The sequence below is a fragment of the Sipha flava genome, unplaced genomic scaffold (genome assembly GCF_003268045.1).
Source record: "Sipha flava isolate LNK unplaced genomic scaffold, YSA_version1 49_pilon_pilon, whole genome shotgun sequence".
NCBI classification, from domain to species: Eukaryota; Metazoa; Arthropoda; class Insecta; order Hemiptera; family Aphididae; genus Sipha; species Sipha flava.
In genome coordinates, this window is record NW_020273360.1 from 514,820 (window position 1) to 537,699 (window position 22,880).

The 22,880-nt window shown below is 28.7% G+C and overlaps 2 protein-coding genes across 2 annotated transcripts; both read right to left on the reverse strand.

Annotated features, from left to right (window-relative positions):
- Nucleotides 1-204: 204 nt before the first annotated feature.
- LOC112690295 (zinc finger BED domain-containing protein 5-like) lies at nucleotides 205-4,345 on the reverse strand. Its single transcript, XM_025564274.1, has 4 exons — nucleotides 4,150-4,345; nucleotides 3,814-4,070; nucleotides 3,528-3,756; nucleotides 205-359 (listed from the first exon to the last, which is right to left on the reverse strand). Exons 1-4 carry the CDS (start codon nucleotides 4,343-4,345, stop codon nucleotides 205-207), a joined length of 837 nt encoding a protein of 278 aa, XP_025420059.1.
- A 12,273-nt stretch (nucleotides 4,346-16,618) lies between these two features.
- LOC112690356 (KRAB-A domain-containing protein 2-like) lies at nucleotides 16,619-19,942 on the reverse strand. The gene is made up of 3 exons (XM_025564360.1): nucleotides 19,932-19,942; nucleotides 17,792-17,925; nucleotides 16,619-17,412 (listed from the first exon to the last, which is right to left on the reverse strand). The coding sequence occupies exons 2-3, from the start codon at nucleotides 17,883-17,885 to the stop codon at nucleotides 17,030-17,032; spliced, it is 477 nt and encodes a 158-aa protein (XP_025420145.1). The 5' UTR covers nucleotides 17,886-17,925; nucleotides 19,932-19,942; the 3' UTR covers nucleotides 16,619-17,029.
- Between the last annotated feature and the right edge of the window lie 2,938 nt (nucleotides 19,943-22,880).

Consider the following 22,880-nt stretch of genomic DNA (forward strand, 5'->3'; position numbering starts at 1 on the left):
ATCAATTATTCTGCCGACAACATTAATACTAATTTTGGAAAGAAAAAAAATATATTTTTAAAAAATTAAAAGAAACCCTAAACAGGGATATTTTAAGAATGGTTTGTTACGCACATATTATTCACAACAGTATTCAGTGTGCTTCAGATGGCTTCCCATTTGATGTTGAGAGTATAGTATGCAACATTTTCAGTTTTTTTCATATTAACACAGTTCGTATTGAAAATCTAACAGAATTTTGCGATTTTGCTGACGTTCAGTACAAGGATTTACTCTCTCATTCAAAAGGTGGCTTTTTCTTTTTCCTGCTATTGAATGCATCATATCAATCTTTAATGGTTTGAAATCATAATTTTTGTCTTAAAACAATTGTCCAAATGCACTCAACTTTTTTTTAAAAATTATAGTGCTTTATTATGGCTTAAGTTTTTGTGTAGTCCGTTAAAAACTATAAATTCGTATATAAAGAAAGTTGAAAATCAAAAATTATCGGTGATCGAATGAATGATTACTATGGAAGACCTTATGGAGAAAATTGAAAAAAAAAAGAAAGGATCGGTTTCTCACGGTAGAAATTGAAAATCTTGTAACAAAACTGGAGGACGATGAATTATCAATAGAACTAATTTTAAAAGTAAATTTGATAAATTATTTGTACTTTGTTACAACTTTTTAAAAAAATGGAATAATTCCAATCAACATGTAAGTAATTTAAAATCAATGTTATGGATAACATTAGCCCCAAAGACAATAGTAAATTGGGAAAATTTCAAAAAATCAGTAATCTTTATAAAAACTATAATGTCAAATAATGTTAATTTTGATGAAGGAATGTTTATCGAACAATTCAAAATTCTTGAAAAAATCCATCAACAAAATTACGAGTGGCATTGTCAAAAAATAGAAAAAAAATGGATATATATTTTCAAAATATTCACTGATAACAATCATGCATTTTCTGAACTATTAAAAGTTGTTGAATTTAGTTTTGTTTTGACCGGATTCAAATGCAGCTGTGGAACGTGTTTTTCACTAATGAACAGCACATGGAAAAATTCAAGAAAAAAACTTGATAAAAAAATGGTAGAAGCTTCTCTTATTATAAAAATGTGCTTCAATAATACATCTTGTGAAGAATTCTATGACCAAATTTTAGAAAACTAGTCTTTATTAAAACAAGTTCATAGATCAGTTAAATATGTAGTAAAATCAATAGAAGAAACTCTGGACTCCAAAAGTTCCAAAGACTAAGAATATGAATTATTACTATTATTATTATATTGCTTGTATACATTAAACAAATATATTTATGTTACCGGTAATATGGATAATCCGATTTTTGTAAAATGCCAAAAATCACTCGGCAATATACATAATACGAGCTTTACCTAGGTACTATGTAAAATGCCAATCGTAGAGTAGGCAATATGAAGAAAATAAAAAACATTGGGCATCGCCTATTATCAACGATTTTACATATCGTTTAACATAACTGTGCGTTCAGGATTTAACGCAATAAAGATTAATATTGTTTTATTACTATAATAATAATTCTGATATACAATATTGAATGTATAATGTATGATGTATAATAGTTTTCTTTCAATATCGTCATTTTCGTGTCTCATTTTGGTGTTGCAACTATACATAGGATTTATATGACGTCAAATTTTTAAAATAAACTATAAAATTTTTTTTTAAAAATGTGGCCACTAATATTAGTTTTTTATCTGATGAACAGTATAATGAGTTGATAAAAATGCAATCCACAAGAATTGGCCAAGGATTTTTAAAATGGGTTTGTAAGTTCTTTTAAAATAAAAAGTGTATTTGCCATAAAAATAACATTTTGTGCACTTAAAAATGTGATTTTTCTATAGCATGTTATAATAAGTAAATAGTAGTTCAAGTAAAATATTTAGTTAATAGTTATAATATAATAATAGATAAAAATTAAATTTTGTCTGTAATATGAGTAATAATGTTTAATAATTATAAGGATCATAGTGTAATATAACATATAATAAAATGTTCAGTACTTTGTCTAAAAAAAGAAATTGGAATTTTGCATAATGCCTTGGTATTTTATAAAATATCTAGGTAATATGTAAAATAATATTGAAAATCATATGTTTTATTTACATTGCCTTAAATGGGTCGGCAATTTGCATAATGTTTAGGCATTTTGCAAAATACCTGAATTATCCATAATATAAGTACCATATATATCTATATATATGAATACAGTAGTTTTCAACCTTTTTCGACTTGCGACCCACTTTTCTTACCAAACATTTTTCGCGACCCATGTAAATTTCGAGATCTAGGATAAATCGACATAGCCATTTGGACGTGGGGACAAATGGACGTAAAAAAAAAATATATATATATAAATCAATAAATAAAATAAATAAGTTATTAATATTTATTATGATATGTAAATATAAATGTCAAAAATATTCATTCAAAAAAACTTCAATATCACCATTTGAATTAATTAATGAAATCTTACATGTACATTTTAATGCAATTTATACGCGATTTACACGGTTATAGTTGTGTATTGTCGTGTGTTGTGTATTACAATGTTTCAATAAAGTGTGATAATTATTAACATACAAGTTGTAAAAACCAATAAGTTATATATAGATTGATATAAAAGGTACTTAATGCAAAAACGATAAAATTCGAAAAGGTTTGATATTATGATATGATACAATAAGTTATATCAGTGTTTCTCAACTTTTGTATAATGGCGACACACTATTAAAATATTTCATACTTTGCGACACATAGTAAAAAAAATAAGAATAATAGATAGTATTAAATATTTATAATTAGTTAATAATATATAAACTTATAATATATAATCAATTATAATATATAAAACAACAAAGAAAAATATAACATAGGTAAAACAGCATTTTAATGAGAAATTTGTGACTGATATTTCTTACATAATGTATCAATTCGTGGTGAAATCTTCGATAAGGCGACTCTTAACTCCTCTTCGACATTAATTAATCTTTCCCTTTTTTTTGTTTTTAATTTCATTCAAAGCAGAAAAAGTTACCTCGCACAAATATGATGTCGAAAATGGTAATAATACGGAATGAGCCAATTTTGTTAAGTTCGGATATTTTTTTTTTTGTGTAAATCCAAAATTGGCTTAGCTCGAGCTCATCAAATTTCATTTGAAATTGTGCGATCGTTTTTTAATTCTGCAAGTTCTTCTTCCACTTTTAATGAAAGATGTGTGGTTTCTAAACTAGGATTAAATGGATTCCTCATCCAATTAAATAATTTCAAATCCAGCGATGAAAAATAATGATCAAGTTTTTGGTCCAATAATGTTTTTGAGTCATTGATAATTGATATTATTTTATCAGTAAATTTAGTATTAGCAGTTAAAGGAAACATATCCAAATTATTATCATTTACCCTTCTTTTTCAAATCAATAATTTGCCTTTAAATGCAGCCATTTTGTCTGTAGATATTAATAAATTTTGATTTTCACCTTGCATACTTAAATTTAATTGATTCAGGTGTTCAAAAATATCAGCTAAATATGCTAATTTTGAACACCAAAATTCATCGGATAAATAATCGGAATATTCCATTTGTTCCATTGTAAAATATACTAAAAGTTCTTCTCTAAGTTTATAAAAACGTGATAAAACTCGCCCTTTTGATAACCAACGTACTTCTGTATGAATAATTAATGTAAAGTGGTCAGATTCCATTGATTCACATAACTGGGAAAATAATCGAATTTTTTAAGGTCTACTTTTAATAAAATTCACCATTTTTACGACTTGATCAAGTACAATCTTTAATTCATTAACAATACTTTTTGCTACTAATGCCTCCCTGTGTAAAAAACAGTGTGTTGTGTTTATATTTGGATTTTGATTTTTGGTAATTGTAATAAATCCTTTAATAGAGCCTATCATTGATGGCGCCTCATCTGTACAAATACTTACACAAAAAGTCCACGATATACCATAATTTTTAAAATATTTATTTATGATATCAAAAACATCTCGACCAGTTGTTGTCCCAGATAATTCTTTACAACAAAAAAAACTGACTAACTATTTTTGAATTTACAATAAATCTAATAAATGCCGTTAATTGAGCTTTCCCACTTATGTCTGTTGATTCATCAACTTGCAAGGCAAATAATTCTCCACTTTTTATAACTTCAATAACCTGCTTCTCAATATCCTCTGATATATTTATAATCCTACGACTAATTGTACTATCAGATAATGGTATTTTAATTATTTCTTTTTCTGCTTCGACTCCTAACATAGTCTTTACCATAATACGACAAGCTGGCATAATAAGACTCTTGGCAATTAAATGAGTTTTTTTTTTTGAGCTATCAATTGGACGATACGAAAACTAGCTTCCTGTGCCTTATCCGAAATTTTCACTGATCTTACAAATTGTTTTGATTGTAGTTTTTTTGAATCTAATAGTCTTCGAAAATAATCAATTTGTTTATTTTGTAACGATTGATGTTTTGTGGTGAAATGGCGGGTTAGCTTATCGGGAACCATTGATTCATTCGACAATTTTTCGTCACAAATAAAACAATATGGAATAGGACAATGTTTGTCGCCGACCCAAAAAAATCATAATTTTAAATAATTTTCATTGTATTGACGATATTTACCTTTGAATTTTTTAGAAGGATTTTCTTGTTTTCTTTTTTAAACTTGACGATGCATTTACAGAAGATGAGTTTTTTTTAGTTTCCAAATTGTCTTCATCTGTATTTTCTCTTACTACTTGTATTTTTTTAATCAAAAATTTATCCATTTTATTTTAATTAGTAACAAAAAAATATTGTTGTTAATAAATTAAGAAAAAATCTATTCGACTATAGAAGTAAATGACAACTGAGCATACAAATAAAGTGAGTTATTGATATGGTGCATGTTTTCAGTATAAATATACTATACGTATTCACTGTTTAAAAATAAACGAAAATATCAAAAACCAACATTTATAAATTAAGATGACACACAATAGGCGATTCAAACGCGATTAATCGTTCAAAATGACGATAATAATAATAACCCAACGATAATAATACAATTTATTTTATGTCGATAGCTGAAAATCTATTTTTATTATCATGGAAATTATATCAAATACCTATTAATTTTTGTTAATAGTTAATAGTGTTAATAATGTTTTTTGTCATTTAATATTAGTACTTCACGCGACACATTTGAACTTGCTCGGCGACACACCAGTGTGTCGTGACACACCGGTTGAGAAACACTGAGTTATATTATGAACATAAAATATAAATGGTCTTATAACATATAAATAAAAAAGTATTTTTTCTTTTGACGTCTATTTGTCCCCTAGTCCAAACGGCTACGTTCAAACGGCTACGTCCATTTGTCTCTATTTGTAAATTTCGTCAGCCATGAAAATCAAATAAAAAAGTTAAAATTGTTAAATGTATGCCATTTTAGAAGTGCTTTTATAACTGAATAAATTAAAATTTATATTTTTTAGTTAGGAAATATATTAAATATGTATTTTCCTATTTAGGAAAAATTTAATTTTTAATAAAAGTAATAAAACAAAAAAAAAATGCTTTTACGCTTATGAACTTTCTCGAGGTCAAATTCAAAAGTGTGCGGTTTTGGGATACAATAATTTTAAAAACTGTGCGGTTTTGTACCGCATTTTATCAAAGGTGTGCGGTTTTCGAATGCATTAATTTTAACAAGATTTCATATTTATAAAATTGAAATATATTCTCAACATTCTTAATAAATTTTATTGTTTACATTTTTATTAATTGATATGATTTATTGTTTTTAACTTTTTATATGAAATTGTTGTGTTAGAAAAACACACACGTATGATTCAGATCCCAATTATTATTCAATAAAATAAAATATAATAAAACTGACTAATAACGAGTGGCGATTAAAGACTTCAAGGATGTAAAATTTTTTATTATATAGTAGCTTATCATTTCTGGTCCGTCATTTAACACCAAAATTACTGTGTGGTATTAGCAACACAAAAATAAATAATAATAAATATGCTTTGTTTGATTTTACAATGACCGATTAATTGTGATTTTACACTTATGGACTTTCTCGGGGTTAAAGTCAAAAGTGTGCGATTTTGGGATACAATAATTTTCAAAACTGTGCGGTTTTAACCTATTAAATATGTGCGGTTTTGTACTGCATTTTATCAAAAGCGTGCGGTTTTCGAATGCATTAGTTTTAACAAGATTTCATATTTATAAAATTGAAACATATTCTCAACAACTTTAATATATTGAATTGTTTACATTTTTATTAACATATAAGTTTTATAATTACTATAATTTAATATGTAATTTTTGGGTCCAAAAACAACATACGAATGATTCAGATATCAATTAATATTCAATAAAATAAATAATAATAAAACTGACTAATAATCAGTGGCGATTAAAGACTTCAAACATGTAAACTTGTTTATTGTGTATTAGCTTGTCATTTCTGGTCCGTCATTTAACACCATAATTATTGTGTGATATTAACAACACAAAAATAAATAATAATAAATATGCTCTGTTTGTTTTTACAATGACCGATTAATTGTGATTTTACACTTATGGATTTTCTCGGGGTTAAAGTCAAAGTGTGCTGTTTAATCGTTTATAGTGTGTTTTGGCTATTTCAGTAACATATAAATCTTTAATATCAGAGTGATGAGTGTTCGCGCCACCATGCCATGAACTTTGTGTTTCTGTGTTATCATTTTCTTGTGATGCGTAATGGTTCGTTGTGTATACGCAGCTTTCAATGTTGGCGGTGATAAGTGTCCGTGTGCGACCGGCTGGATACGTAATCGCATTGTTATCATCGCATGTAAATGTTCGTTATTGCACGTTTTTGAATTTGTCGGTTATGTTTTTCAGTAAAAGTTTAAGTCATGCTCTCATTGCCAGAAATTTCATTAATATCGCGTGTTTTTCAGTTTTGTGTGGTGGTATTGAAACATTTATCTTCATTTTGTGGTGTCCGGCGGCCATAGCTTTCGTGTTGAATGTCGTCGTCGTCGTCGTCTTTTTCTCGTCTATGTTTCTTCTTGGTGTGCACATCAATTTTCATTGTCAAGTTTTTATACGTCCGCAGCCATTTTGTTCAAACCACACACGCTGTTGAGTATTGTCATTTTTGTTTGTGAATCGACCGTTTGGTAAAACATCGTTCGAGGCAATCAGATAGTGTCCAGCGGATTAATTTTCATTGTTTTTTAGTTTTACTAGCAGTTGCTTTGTGAATAACGTGTTTTTCATTCGTTGTGTCTCAGTCCAGGAATGTTGACCTTTGAGGTGTCTTCGTCTGTGGCTGCGCTTTGGTGGTCACACGTATTAAGTGCTGTGCCTTTTGTTTGATATTTCATACACTGCGGTGAGTCTACTTAGGCATTTGTATAGTCACAGTACTTGTGCTGTCGCGTGGGATGTAATCTGCCATCAAACACAGTCATAGGTCATTGTGAGTATTGGTCGACCATATTTTTGTTCATTGTTGTATAAAAGACGACGGGCCTTACCGTCATAGGCATAGTTAATATTATTTGCATTGTTAACTATTTTTATACATTTAAATTTTTTTTCCATATTATATCATATTATTATTATTATTATTACTATTTATTATTGGTGTGCCGTGTGGGTTACAGTATTATTATTATAATTTATTTTTATCTTATTTATTTATATTTATAAAATTTGTTGGACCGGCCAGGCCATATTATTAGTATTAAAATTACATTTATTTTATTATTATTCTTGTGTCAACCTTTAATGCATTATTTTTATATATATTCTCATTGAACTTTTTATAATTATTTTTTTTTTCACATAGCATTTATTTCATTTTATAGTTGTTAAGGCACCCTTATTTTTATTATAAGAGCTGATAGCAGCGACAAGTGGATTGAGACATAAATGGAGTTTAAGTTTACAAATATAATTTAAATTGCGATCCACACACGAAGCAAGATTTTAAATTAGTATCAAGGTTAGGACTAAAATAGTGTTAGAATGATTATTGTAATATATAATCTTATACTTAACTTATCTGTTAGTTAGCGGTGAAATACGATTGCGCTCGTAATAGTTTTTTACACGAAAAAAACGCAACACGATTGTGCCCAGCAAATTAGCTCAATAGCACTCCGTGAAATATAAGGTCTTGTCTTTCTAATAATTTTCAAATATACTATTTAAAAATACAGTCGGAGTATAAAACTCAAAGTTTAAGTAAGGTTAGATTATCATTTTAATATTTTTCCATCGAGTATATATGTTGATAAAAATGTGACAAAAGTTCTTAGCGTGCTTAATGAACTCAATCACAACATAATTTCAGAAAACATAGTTAGTAGATAAATAATAAATTTTAAAATAAAAAGAAATTGTGAAAACGACTTATTTTCGAGATCGAATAAAATAATTAGACAAAAACTACGTAGCACAGAAAATTTTCAGTCTTAAGCCTGTAAAATTGGAAAGGTAAATTGTTAAAATAATAATCTAATCTTACTTAAAGTTTGAGTTTTACACTCCGACTTTATTTTTTAATAATATATTTGAAAATTTTTAGAAAGGCAAAACCTTATATTTCATAGAGCACTATCGAACTACTTTGCTGGGCGCAATCGTGTTGCGTTTTTTGCTGGTAAAGAGGTAAAACTGGGTGCTCTCGAGCTAATTAGCTTGGCGCAATCATGTTGTGTTTTTTTCATGTAAAAAGGTAGGACGGGCGCAACCGTGGTTAGTTAGCACTAAAAGTTGTGAGTGGTTTTAACCACTATAGATTTGGGGTATTTTGTTATACAATGACCGATAATGTGTGCGGTTTTTGTCTATCGACCTATTTCGAGTCAAAATCAAAAGAGTGCGGTTTTCGGATACAATCGCCTGCATCATATGCCCTTCACAGAAACTGTACAAACGAGTAAACTAGAGTGACCAGATGTTACGTTTAAAACGGCATTGTCCCTATTTGGATCATCACGTCCCGTTTTCCCCACAAACTTCGAATGAGACGCTTTTTTTCCCGTTTTAATCCCGTTATTTCCATATTAATTATTATATCATGTATTTTAAATTTAAAACCCTTAGATCGATAATAATTACCAAACAACATTTTAAAAACTTGTTTATAATTTTATAAATTTCTTTTGAAACAACCGAAATTGTTAAATTCAATAAGTTTTTCCGAAAAGTACAAGAAAATGGTAGAATGTGTAGAAGGCTTACAAAATTCACAAATAATGCAGATTGCTGATAGTGTATAATTTTCTTAATTCTTGTTAAAAAAATGTAAGAGTCATTATATGTAACAATACATTGTTTAATAATTTAATTGTAATATTAAAATTAAATTTTTAATTGTTTAAGAAATTACAATAGTTTTGAAATGTTACATTGTGTTGTTTGATGAATAATTAAAAGAAAATATTTTATTATTTAGGTTATTTTACTAAAAAAGGATGAAGTAAAAAGAAAATAATTGTTTATGATATGACAGATTTGGACTTTAACTCTTGAGATTTGTGTGCATATGTGTGAAGTATATGAATGAGGGTTTTTTTTTGTTGGGGAGGGGGAAGTAACAGGTGTTCCGTTTTTTTATTTTCTTTATGTGGTCACTCTAGAGTACACGCCGACTTCATCAACAAAGACTTTCACCATTGGACTATCATTTAATATCATATTAGATGTTTCCGCAACAATTATCAAAAATCTAAGCCATAAGCAGTTTAGCACTCGGTTGCATTCGAAAACCTAAAACTTTTGATTTTGACCTCAAAAAGGTCGATAAGCGAAAACCGTACAATAATTTTTTTTTTTTTTGATAAATTATTTATCCGTCATTGTAAAACAAAATACCACAAATTTATAGTGTTTAAACCGTACACTATTTTTAGTGTTGAATGACGGATAAGATGTGATAAGCTACTAGATATACAATAATCATGTTAACTCCTTTTAAGTCTTTAATCACCATTCGTTATTAGTCGGTCTTATGAATATCTATATAATGATTAAAACATCAGTGCCTTTTTGCATTTGTATTTAAATCAATATTAAACTTTTTTTTTATCACCTACTTTTTATTTTTTTATTTTATTAAATAATAATTGGGATCTAAACCATAAGCGTGCGGTTTTTGGATACAACAATTTCAAACATTGTGCAATATTTACCAACTAAATGCGTGTGGTTTTTACTTACCAAAAGTATACCGTTTTGTTCTGTATTTTATCCCAAGTGTGTGGATTTAATAATCGGAGAAGTACTCTTCCAAGCGTTACCACCTGTTGTGCAATGCTGAGTAGGACTTCTACCTTCCATGGTACTAATATTTCCGACATTTATATCGAAACATTATCAGTTTTATGTTTCGACTTCAGCCATCTTCGACCTTGCGATCTCAATTATTTATCTTCCTACATTCAATTGCATGTATTGAGCATGCATTTCGTTTGAAATTCTAAGTCGAATTCTTTTTGGGATGCTTGTTCCAATTGCGGTAGTTAGCAGCAAACAGTTATTACGACTTATTCTGGGATTATTGGTTAGTCCAACACCGCCTTTTTAAGGCATTTTGTAGGATCCACTCGGATTTCACTGATTCATGGCTACAATTGATATTTATCAGGTTCCCTTAAAGTTTCCTAGACACATTCCATAGTCGATCTTACATGTTTTACACGAAGCCTTAATACGCATCCCTGGGTCGTTTCTAGTTGGCCACCGTGAAGCAGTTAATTGTTGGTGGAAGTTTATAACTACTCTTTACGTCTGAAATAATCTTTTTTATTGAACTGCCTTTTTCATTGTTTTCCCATCTAAATTGAAATATCAAAATGCGATTCGGTCGATCATCAACTTGGTTTTGACCCTTAGTCTGATGGCTGCTTTACGATGCACATGCAATACACATATAAATGATTATGGAATATATGATGTACATACAATTTTTAAAATATAAACGTGATTTAAATACACTTAATTTCTGGCCATCATGTATTTAAGTTACGATATTCCAAGTAATTGAGTAAATTTATGACAAGGAAAAACAATAAATTTTGCATACAAAAATGATCGAACTTTTAAAAATATTGTATAGGATTTCTTAAAGTATTATACGATAAATCTCCGGAAGTATATGGATTTAAGGTTTCTAGACTATCCATTATTATAATTCCTTGGAGTAAATTATAATAAAAATAAAATTATCGAATAAGAAATATAATAGCCGTAAGTCGTAAACGTGATCTAGGTTTTATGTATTTATTACATATAACCCGTGGAAAATAATGAAATTATTCAAAGAGCCTTTATTCTACACGCAATTTTCCAAACTGTTAAACACGAGCACTGCAAGTGCGATGTATAATATTATAATTCATGTATATATATATATATATTCATATGCGAAACCACCAGAAAGCACTTCATGTACATACAATAGTATCAATCATTATTATCTGATTCGAAAAATGATTACATTTTCAATATGAATACTGAACATAATTCAAAAAAGTTCACTGAAAAAAAATAAAAAAGTAATAACAATAATACAACACGATTTTTGATTAATTATCTTTTCTATAAATCGTAAATGTAAAAAAAAAAAACAAAAACTATTTTCTGATTGCAATAAATTTCTTATAATTTTGTTAGAAAGAAAAAAAAATACCATAACTGCGAGTTGTGTAAAATAGTTCACGCAATCCTTGAAGTTCAATTAGATATTTTTAATACAGCATCTTTTGATATCTCTTTCATTCTTTCTCTTTTTCTCTCTTTCTCTCATCACTCTTATCTCTCGAATAAATAAACCTGTTTGATTTGTGTGTATACATACGATGGCAACTGTGATATCCATAGAGGGTGGTGTCATTGGCAGCGTCGTTGACGGTGATCGTGTATTTTAACAAATAGCAATGAACGCGGTCGGGGGAAAAAGAGTCTCCTCCGTGTCGGGCTCCAGTCCAAAAAGTTCTCGTACACACTAAATCCTCGACATCCCTACCGCCGCCGCCATGGCTTTCATAAAGTAGAAATCGAATTTCCACTATGACCTCCTTTTATGCGCACCGCTCTTCGTGTTCTACTATTATATATATATACTTGAGCAAGAAACCCTTATACGCTTATTACTATTCATACAAAATTATAATAATAAAAAAGGCAGCTATGTGCGCAGACGAAATAATAATACACCACCAACCGACTGACGACGACGCGGTTCTTTTGTGTTACGAATCATTATCACTGAATCGCCTTAAATGAAAAAAAAAAATAATCGCAAAACCAGGTCAACCAAAATAATAATTAATTACAAATAATCCCAGTTCGCTGACAGAGCCGCTTCCAATGACATGACGTGTACATACACGCACATGTGCATGTATAATATTGGTACATCAATAGCGGGTAGAGGCTATATATTATATTATTTTTGTATTGCATAAGACGACGGTAGTTTTCCGAAAAGAAACTCTAACACAGTTATTTTTTTCCTAACGATTGATTATGTGCTATGAATTTAATTCGCAAAAAGCCAAACGAGAAAGTGGTCCTATGGTATATGGGATTTTTTTCCTTTTTGGCTCCGTACGTATATTATACATATATATTAAATGTGTGTATACCAAATTGTTTGGCCGACAGTAAAAGGTTCTATGTTTTTTTTTGCGTAACAGGTAGGACAAACAAATCATTGAATTTATTTAATTTATTGTTTAGAATTTGGTTTTTTTTTTAATAAATTTGTTAATTGGTTTTCAAAACTATATTTTACGATTAAAATTTAAAGATCTGTCCGTCTATTTTATTTTTAAATTAATAACTTTGAAAACTATATAAAACCAAATGCATTTTAAACCTATTAGTTAAATAAAAAAAAAAAAATGAAATCCTATTGATTGATCTCACATATAAAATAACCAACAAACTATGGTTGCAAATTGTTAATTGATCTAACTTTCTTAAGTATAAATTATTATTTGGAATTGTTCAATTACTGGAAGTTGTTTTATAAGTGCACCATACGAACTACGTTTCTTATAATATTGTATAGACCTGGGGGCTTACACTTTTTAAACATCAAATATATATACAATAAACGGAGCATCTGAGTTGGGTCCCAATTACTAAGGGCTAATTGTAGATAGTGTACTAGTTGGATTCCAGATTTGTATAGGTACTACACTAGTTAGGTCTCGGATTCTTATAGGTACTAAACTAGTTGGGTCCTGAATTATTTTAGGTATTACATTAGTTCCTGAATATTTTTAGTTTCTTTTCCATTAAAATATAAATTATGAGAATTGTGTTGGTAAAAATATTAAAAATGTTAAAACCATTATATAATATAAATAAAAATTAATGGAAAAGAATCTAATAAACAAAAAAAAAAAACTATAAAAAACATTTTCAACCATATCCGTAGTCTAAATAGATCATAGACAGTCCTAAGTTTGTTAAAATGGGAAGGAAAATGTGAGTATAGTATAGTAATTACCAAAAAATATTTAGGAACTAGTGTAGTACCTAAAATAATTCAAAATCCAACTATAGTTGTTAACTACACTATAGTGTAGTAATTTTAAATTCGGGACCCAATTCGGATGCAGCCACAGTAAAACCTCATTAATCCGGATTTCTATTGTTCAGACTTTGTTTAACGCGGACAGCCGTTCAATAATACGTAAATTACTCTAGTTTATGCCGTATACTAAAATAAACCTGAAAACGAGTTCCACAAATTTCCTATAATTATCGGAGGAGGAGAATTTTTGAAAGTGTGGCGGCTGCAGAAAGCTCTGAAACGGATGAATATGATCAGGATGAAGCAGACGATAATGTCAACCGTAAGCCAAAACTTGGTGAAATTAAAATCTTCTAAACATTTTCATTAAATACAATGAAGATAACGATGGAAATATGTCTGCGTATTATGAGCATCAGAGGCATATGCGTCAGTTATTATTTACATAAATTACTGTAAAAGGAAAACAAATATTAGCAGATTCTTCTAATCAGTAAGCGTGTTAAGGTTAGTCAAGTGTGGTTAATGAAGGTGTGCTTTATTATTTATAATGGTAACCTGTATTTACTTATAATTTTGTTGGTTTTAATATTGTATTACATCTTGTATAGTATAATATTCAATACAGTTTTCTTAAATTTATAATTTAAAATTTTCGGATATTTTATTTAATTCGGACTTTTATTAATTCGAACAACCTAGAGTTCCAATTAATCTGGATTAATGAGATACTACTGTAAATATGAAATAATCGTATTCAGCAAACTAATTAGTCGTAAGCTAAATTAATATTGAAACGGCATTCGATGCAAGTATTATAAATACAAGTAGATACTAATAATAGACGCGACTATATGGCGGACGCAGCAGAGATAATCACGAGCGATCGCGCGGCTCGAATTTTCTGTTGTCGCCCAAAAAACTTCTAATGCACAAGACTTACACGCGTGCGATTTATGATTCGATTACAATTCAACGTGTGACATAGTTTTTTGACTAACGATTTGAATGTCGACGCAAGCAAATACAAACGACCAAGTATATAGGACATTTACTGCTGTTACTTTTCAAACAAATATTAACGATGACACCGCGTTAAAAGGTCAGTCATAGAAATTGGTTTTTTTTAATACCATGTCTAACTCCGGAACGTTGTCCGAGCGCCAAAAGTTAATCTAATTAATATTATACGCGTGAACATTATATGCATGGCTTGAGTAGGTATCGTAGTGATAAATCATTATCATGCGCAGACGAAACACGCGTAATATTTGCGGTAATGACAAAGTGCACGGCGTTTGTTCATCAATTACACGTAAGAAGACATACTGTACGTATTATATGTGACAAATTATTATGATATTGCCAGGAGCAGACCTAGGAAGAAGGGTTCAGGAGTTCAACTGACTCTCAGTTAATGTTTTTTGACAAAAAATGCTTTTTGAAAACTTCTTATATTTTTTAAGTGTACCAGTTATAAATTGAAGTTAATTTTAGTCTTGAGCAAATTCTCCAGTTATCATATAGTTATCATTTAGGGGAATGACGTCATTGGTTTAATTGTATAGAATTGTAAAAAATGTCTATGCCAGACCCCAAGTCAAGCTCCATTTAACAAAATAAACGTTGATGTTTACATTGATAATTATAAATAAACTAAAAAACATTATATGATCATATTGTTTTCTTTTTATTATAAGAGGTAAAACTACATTTATAATCTAGTTTCAACACTAATTATCAGCCTTTTGAAATGGCCTGGCTCACAGTTTTCTAATTGTGTATCCACCTCTGTATATTATACGCGATTTTTACACAACGTAATGATATCGAGAAAGTGGATTGAATTGAAAACGAAATATTACAATAAAACCCGGACAGGCTTTGAAGCGTAGGGTTGAAGCGTAGGGTAGAGCTTTGAACGGTCCATTTTTTTAAAGACCAAACCGAACTGATACTGTTGAATACAGTTCTGTCACTGTAGATACATCGGCACGGTCGACTGTTGTATACATAGTGTACATAGTTATAGTGGCGACACAGTCGGCGTAACTGTCCTAGTCGAAGTAACGCGTGTATCCTGTCGCCGTCTCTATCGTATATCCACCGTTGGTTTTTCATAGCGAAAACATGGCGTAAAAACACGTTGTCAACGTTTTATGGTTCACTTCGTTCGCGTGTTTCATTTTGTGTTTTGTAAGATGCGTTTGTTTGATTGCTTTCCTCTCGGCTCAGTCACCGATATATGAGGGGCAATCTACAGGTCCCAGCTGATATCTTCACCTTTTTACGTGCCCTGTCCACTGAGGTGATTGACTTCTCGACTTGACGCTCTTGTCCATTATTATCTATACGCCACGGTGGTTGTGGTCGCCGGCCTTCGTCGTTGCGGAACATTATTCACTTTACGTTTCTCCGTCGCCATCAGTTGCCGTCACGGTGTAACAGGTCGTATTTCTTTTGTTTTAATTTGAATTGTTACTATTTGTTAAACCTTTGTGCACCCATTGGGGACTTAATTATTTATTCTAGATATAAGTTCCCTCTAACTCGTTAGTTTGTAAGGTAAAAGCTATGTTTTTTTAATATTAAATCTATTTAATTACAGTTCATTATATATATGTTACCGTAAATGTCCGATCACTAGGTAAACCTAGGTTTTACTAGTTAATGCTAGGTTTTACTGTGTGTACTCAGTAAATGCTGAAATTCTAAATTTTATTCGGGCTTTTACTAAATACGTTGTGTACATCCTAGGATATACAAATTGACTTAGTAAAAGCTGATCAATACACGACACATAACATTTAAGCTCCGTAAAAATTATAATTATATATTATTAAAACAAACTACCGACAGATATTTAAATTCTTTTTACAAAATAAAAATCATTTAAAAACAGAATCATTATTTATTCTTCATAAAAATTAAGTAAAATTCAGTAAAATTGATGGGTAGTTAGAAATAATTATTTAAAATTTTTATTTATTTGCACATGTACTATTATGACACCTGCTATTACATAATACATTTGACTGGCGGTATTTGCATTTTTTAGTTGTACATTTATTCTGGCAATCACACCTCAAAAATCCTTGCCCGCCTGATAGTGAAAGTTGAGCAACAGCTTGGCGTATGTTTGTTGTTGTATTTGGAACATCGGATATTGAAATACATTTTTCTTCGCATAAAGTAAATTGATTTCTAGTGAATAATTGATTCAATGTCCCAGCTTTAGATCCTAATCGATAAAATTCTTCGTCAATAATTTCAACAACTACAGCCAGTAATGTGCGAGAATCAATTTTACATCAGTCGAAATCTGGAATTTTCACTCACACTGTTTGACCAATTATGCAGCAGGAAAATTTTTATTAGATATTGTTTTCATTTTTTTTTGCTTGTTTTTCCAGAGATTCTACTCTTCTCGTTGTCGTTTGATTTTAGTAGAACGTTCAAGTAATATTTTTTCATTAACTTTTTCATTTTTATCTTTCTTCCATAAAATTGTTTTTTCATCGTTGTCTATTTTTGTTTTTATATCTACCCCTTTATTTTTGTAGATCTCAATATCGATTTTTTTTCCTTGGTTATGATCAATATCTATGTCCTCATTGATTTTTTCAGTAGTATTCGTCTCCTCATTCTCATTAGAAATTGTAATTTTAGAGTCTTCAAGGACAGATATAAGGTCATCTTCATTAATGAGTTCTGTTATCACATTTTTCGGTATGCTCAAAGTAGCAAGTCCCATTTTCATTGTACAACCAAACATTGCCTCATAGGGTGATCGTTTTATACCTAAGTCAAAAAATAGTTAGTATAAATAATAAATAAAATAAAAAAAACAGTAAAATAGTTAATATAATAAAATAGCTATGAATTTTAAGTCAAAAAATAGTTATAATTTATAGCTATTTGATTATATTATACTTTATTTTAAAATTTATATTACAATTGTAGGATTATTTTAACACAAATAATAATTATTCAATGTTATATTATATATAGGTGTACCACGAAAATCTGTGTTTGTTCGGTTGTATATTTTTAAGTTTTTTTTTGTTTTTATAATAATTACTAAATACAACTTAACCTAAAAATGTGTGATATGATTAAATTGATAAAAATACTTTTTAAATATACAACAGAAAAAAAGTTAATAATAATTATAACTAACCTGAATGAAATGCTGAATTTTTCATTGCTTGAACAAATCGTAAAGATTCAGACCATTTTGCATTGTCATTAGTTTCCATCCAAGTTGCTATCATACTTTCGATGTCTTGATTAGACACCTGGATTGCGAAACATCTAAAATCGATTGTGTATTGATATAAAAATAGTAATGATAAAAAAAATGGGTGAATTAATATGTTATTAATATATTATATATTAAATCATTTAATATGAGCAAATTATTTATTTGTCTTTTTAAATCATCACTTATTATATTATAAATTTTTAATATTACCTCTCCGATGATTGTGTCGGCCTGCCTCTTGACAACAAAAGTTAGCTCTTCAGGTATGGAATAAGGTGATCAATTTATATTTTAAAATGACAATAACTTTCTTTTTTAACTTACTTATATTAATTTTATTTAAATTACTTATACACACATTAATACACTTATTTTAAATTTTTGCAGAATGTCTTACAATTAATTTTATCTTTCTGCATAGACGATCTGCGTAGACTTTTACACTCGCCTTTGACCGTCTATACAAAAGAATAACAAGAACGTGTCTCTCTTGTGTGAGAATGTTGCTCCTTATATTTAATGTCGCTTGTGTATGTGTGCGTGTATGTGTTTACGTGTGTGTGTGTGTCATATTTTATCTTAAGTACTTATGACTTATTCTTATATTTAATGTGTACTGATTATTATAATTATTTAATTGTAAATTAAATTTTTTTAAAAATATATGAATGCTTAGGCGCTTATCAATACAGTATTTTAGCCGAATTTTTCTACATGCTAACCGGTTGTTCCAGAACACTGTTGAAAATTTTCGTTGAATTAACAATCGCATAGAATACCACGTTGGTATTGAATTTTTGTTATTGACTTATTTACAGATAGTTGCGACGGCAAAGCACGAAACTTGAAGTACTCCTGTAGTATATACACAAAACGAGCAAAACACATATACTCGTTTGTACAATGGAAAAAATTTAATAAAACTTACATCGACGTAGAACTTATAAACTATACTATATATATATATAGACATACATATCCGTATTTTACTGAAACCTAAAATTCAAAAGAAACGAAAGTTTTTAATCGCTTTGATTTTTGTGCGCGAGCTGTAAGTGGCGTAATTATATTCGACATTGGATAAATTCGAAAACACAGTTCCCGTACAAATCACGCACACATAAACTGTAGCTCTAGAAAATTAAAAATCGCAGGAATCCCGTCCTGTACAGGTGACGTACAGTGGTCTGTGTTCTAGACAGGGACGGCGCGAGGGAGTGGGCAATAGAGGTAGTTGCTCAGGGCCCCGCGTCTTAAATTATAATTAAGGCCCCGCAATTCTGATTTAACTGAACTTAAAATATTTTTTTTAATATAAATTATAAGACCCAACGTTTATTTTGCCCAGGGTCTCGCAAATTCTAGCACCGTCACTGGTTCTAGATTAGCATGGATTAATTAATACCTTCTAAATATGAGTTAAAAAAATTATGAAAAATTCTATTAGTTTTGGACATGCTAAATCCAAACTTGTTATCAGTTTTGAAATCAACCCATTAAAGATGAAATAAAATCTATGTTTTTAAATTTTCATAAAACTTGCATATTGTATATCAAATAATTTACATGTTTTAGGTTGCTGAATCCTCCAAATACTATTTCCATTTTGTAATCTACCTCTAATTATGGGAAATAGGGATGTTTTTATTTTTTCAAATTGATATATATATATATTTAATATTAATCAATACTTAACATTATCATAAGTTTATGAACACTATGTTAGTAGTTACTGTCACTATCATAATCATCGTTTAAATTTATTTCATATAACGTAATATTCAATAGTCTTGTAATAGGTTTTCGTTGATGTTTATTCTTGAGTTTTTTTCTTGTGTGATGTATTCTGTATATTTTATAATCTTTATTCCGAAATTTTTATACAAGTATACAAGTATATACAATATTATAGAAGTGTCATGTAACAGTAATAACTAGTAATTTATTAGTTAAATAATTTTAAGTTTTGAGAATAACAACTAGCTTTAATAAATAAAACATCGTTGTATTAACTACATTATGAAACGTATAAAAATAATACCATTAATACACTTACTTTTTGCGCAAATGTCCATACTTCGGGTTTAAAAAATAAAAATTATAACTTTCCTACATGCACACCGCACAGATCGCTAAACGTGAAAGACAAAATAATGCGCGGTATAGACAGAAATTTTCGTGTTCTTATCGTAATTTTATTGGCTTGATAAGTTGTAAAAGTTTTTCGTAATTTGAAATATTTTTCAATTAGGTAATCAGTTTTATTAATTTGACATCAAATCGTACAATTATCGTACTTTTAAAAATAGATTTTTGCAAGCTAATTTATAACACAGACTTCTGTGTGGTGGCCAGAATAACGATGAAAAATAATTAAAAACGGCAAACCCCATCATGTATTCTAATAACATTAGGTAAATATGTCAAACGGTGCCACTGGCAAGATTGGCACGCATACAACGACTACCCATATACCTCTATACATATGTTCCGGGTGCTTAATTCATCGGTTTGAATACGGTTCTTTGACGCAATATATATATATATATATATATACTCGCAATATGTATAGTACCCACATTTTAATTTAATAATGATAATATAAATATAATATTCGTTTACGTACACTCTCGTACGAGGGTAAGTACCAGCTGCGTATTGCACGGCGGCACTTCAATTAAAGTATTCGGCACGTGTATACATTCTGAGGGATAACATTGAAATATGCGTGCAATACCGTTTGTGAGTAATACGGATAACCGAAGAAGACGCACATATATTTTCCTAATACGAGCATATATTATATTTAACTCGGTGGCGTCGAACTCGAAACATTTTGATAGGTCAAAATATGAAATATAGGATTCACCATCTACCCATAGGAACTACTGTTTTTATTAGTTCGACATCACTGATTCAATTAATATTTACATAATTCTCAGCAATTTTTTCGATTTCAACGGCGACAAAATTAAAACTCAAGTTCGTTTCAGCGTTTTCGTTTACTTTTTCACTATTATTTTTCATCGTGGATTTAAAATTGTGAACGGTAAGTGGCTCGCTAACCACGCGTATCTCATGAGTTAGTATTATTGTTTAATTTATATTCAAAATACGCAATTCGCCACGTACTATTATATCATACTGAGTAATTATATTATTTTTTTCATTACATTTTTTTATTTATTTTTTCTGTAATAAACGTTTTTTAATTCAAAAGATAAACGTATTTCTCGTTTTACATAATACATAATATAATAAATGCTATGCAAATATTTTACACAAAATTGTTTTTTGCATTTATGGTTATATTTTATGAACATATAACTATACTATTGCAACTACAATTACTTTATGTTTTCAATAAAAAAGAAAAATTTATTTGTTAATACAAATTAACATTATGCCACAAAGGAATTAATTTCGTAGTATAAGATTAAACATTTTTAAATATATATTTATTTTTATTTTTTCTTATTTTCTATCATTATATATATTGATTATAATCGGTGACGAGTGTAACCTCCTTTTTTTATACCATTTCCAGTCATTATCTCATTCTTCATATTATTGAAAATAATATTTTTCTAAAACCCTTTAAGTATATTATATGTTAATCCAATAGGAAAAAAAAATTAATTACTTAAAATCGTTAAATGTACTGATAAAATACTGATTATAATCGGTTTTATAATTTAAATTTTTAAATTGTATATTATTCTCCACATATATTATATATATTTTAAAATATTATGATACAGTATTTGAAAACAATTTTTATATTGTAATATACATCAACGTTAGTTTAAAAAATATTATTTGGTAATTAATGTTTAGTCATATTATAAGCTTATTTTAATCATATATAGATGTTTTAATTATTGGTCCTTATCGAATTTCAGCACTTAAATTTTAAATTGCATTTATAATATTGTTTTAATAATTTATTTTATAAAATGTTTTCATATATTTGAAATTGTTATATAATACTTTATTAAAATATACTACAGATCAATTACATTTGTTTTAACTATTAATATGTATATAAAAAAATACTTTGTACTATAATTATATTATGTCATATTTTGTATAGATGTATTATAGTCAATATTAAACACATAATCATTTTTTCTTAACAATAAATTTTTATTTTTCCAATGTGAATATCTCTACTATCATCTGTTAAACACTAGTTCACATACAAATAAAAACATAAAAAAATAAAAATCTAAAAATGTGAGTAATGCAATAATAGTTAAAACAATATAATTTATCTGCAGTATATTTGTATAAACTATTATTTAACAATGTCAAATATATGAGAACTTTTTGTAAAAAAAAAATATTAAAACAATATGATAAATGCAATTTAAAATTTAAGTGCTGAAATTCGATCGGGACCAGTAATAAAAACGTCTTCATACGACCAAAATGAGCTTTTAATATAATTAAACATAAGTTATTTCAACTGAAAATACGGCTTATTGATAATTATAAATTTCAAAAGTTTGTATAATCACTTGCCCAGCATCCATAAAAAAAATGATTGCATCTTGGAAAGCACAAATGTTGAGGTTTTCAACACAAATCAACATAAATGATGCACAAAAAGAGGCTATTGGTTACGTTTTAAAATTCAAAAGTGGAAGTACCAAGGAAATTTTTCTGTTCTCAGATTGTATATATCACGTAATAAGTGCATACAAGTTATACGTGTCAGATATCATGTATCTAATATATTATTTACAATAAAAGTAACTGAAAATATTGGTTTGGTTGGTATTTTATTAAAAAAAAAAACTTGTAAAAAAGCCACACGATATATTTATATATTATTAATAAAGTACAAATTCGTACGTAATTTTTAATCTATTTAAAAGGTTTTCTTCTTCTTCGAGCCGTCGTTATACATTCATTAACCCATACGAAACACGCGTACATATGTGTATATCTACAATTTACAATATGCGTAAAATTTTATCATAGACGTCTTGTAAATTAGACG

Excerpts from the sequence above, each read along its gene's own strand:
- LOC112690295 (XM_025564274.1), bottom strand. The coding sequence starts at position 4,345 with ATGCCAGCTTGTCGTATTATGGTAAAGACTATGTTAGGAGTCGAAGCA. Across the intron at positions 3,757-3,813 it reads AGATTGTACTTGATCAAGTC|TTATGTGAATCAATGGAATC; the intron begins GTAAAAATGGTG and ends TTATTTTCCCAG. Across the intron at positions 360-3,527 it reads CCTGAATCAATTAAATTTAA|ACAAAAATTATGATTTCAAA; the intron begins GTATGCAAGGTG and ends AATTGTTTTAAG.
- LOC112690356 (XM_025564360.1), bottom strand. The coding sequence starts at position 17,885 with ATGATAGCAACTTGGATGGAAACTAATGACAATGCAAAATGGTCTGAA. Across the intron at positions 17,413-17,791 it reads AAATTCAGCATTTCATTCAG|GTATAAAACGATCACCCTAT; the intron begins GTTAGTTATAAT and ends TTTTTGACTTAG.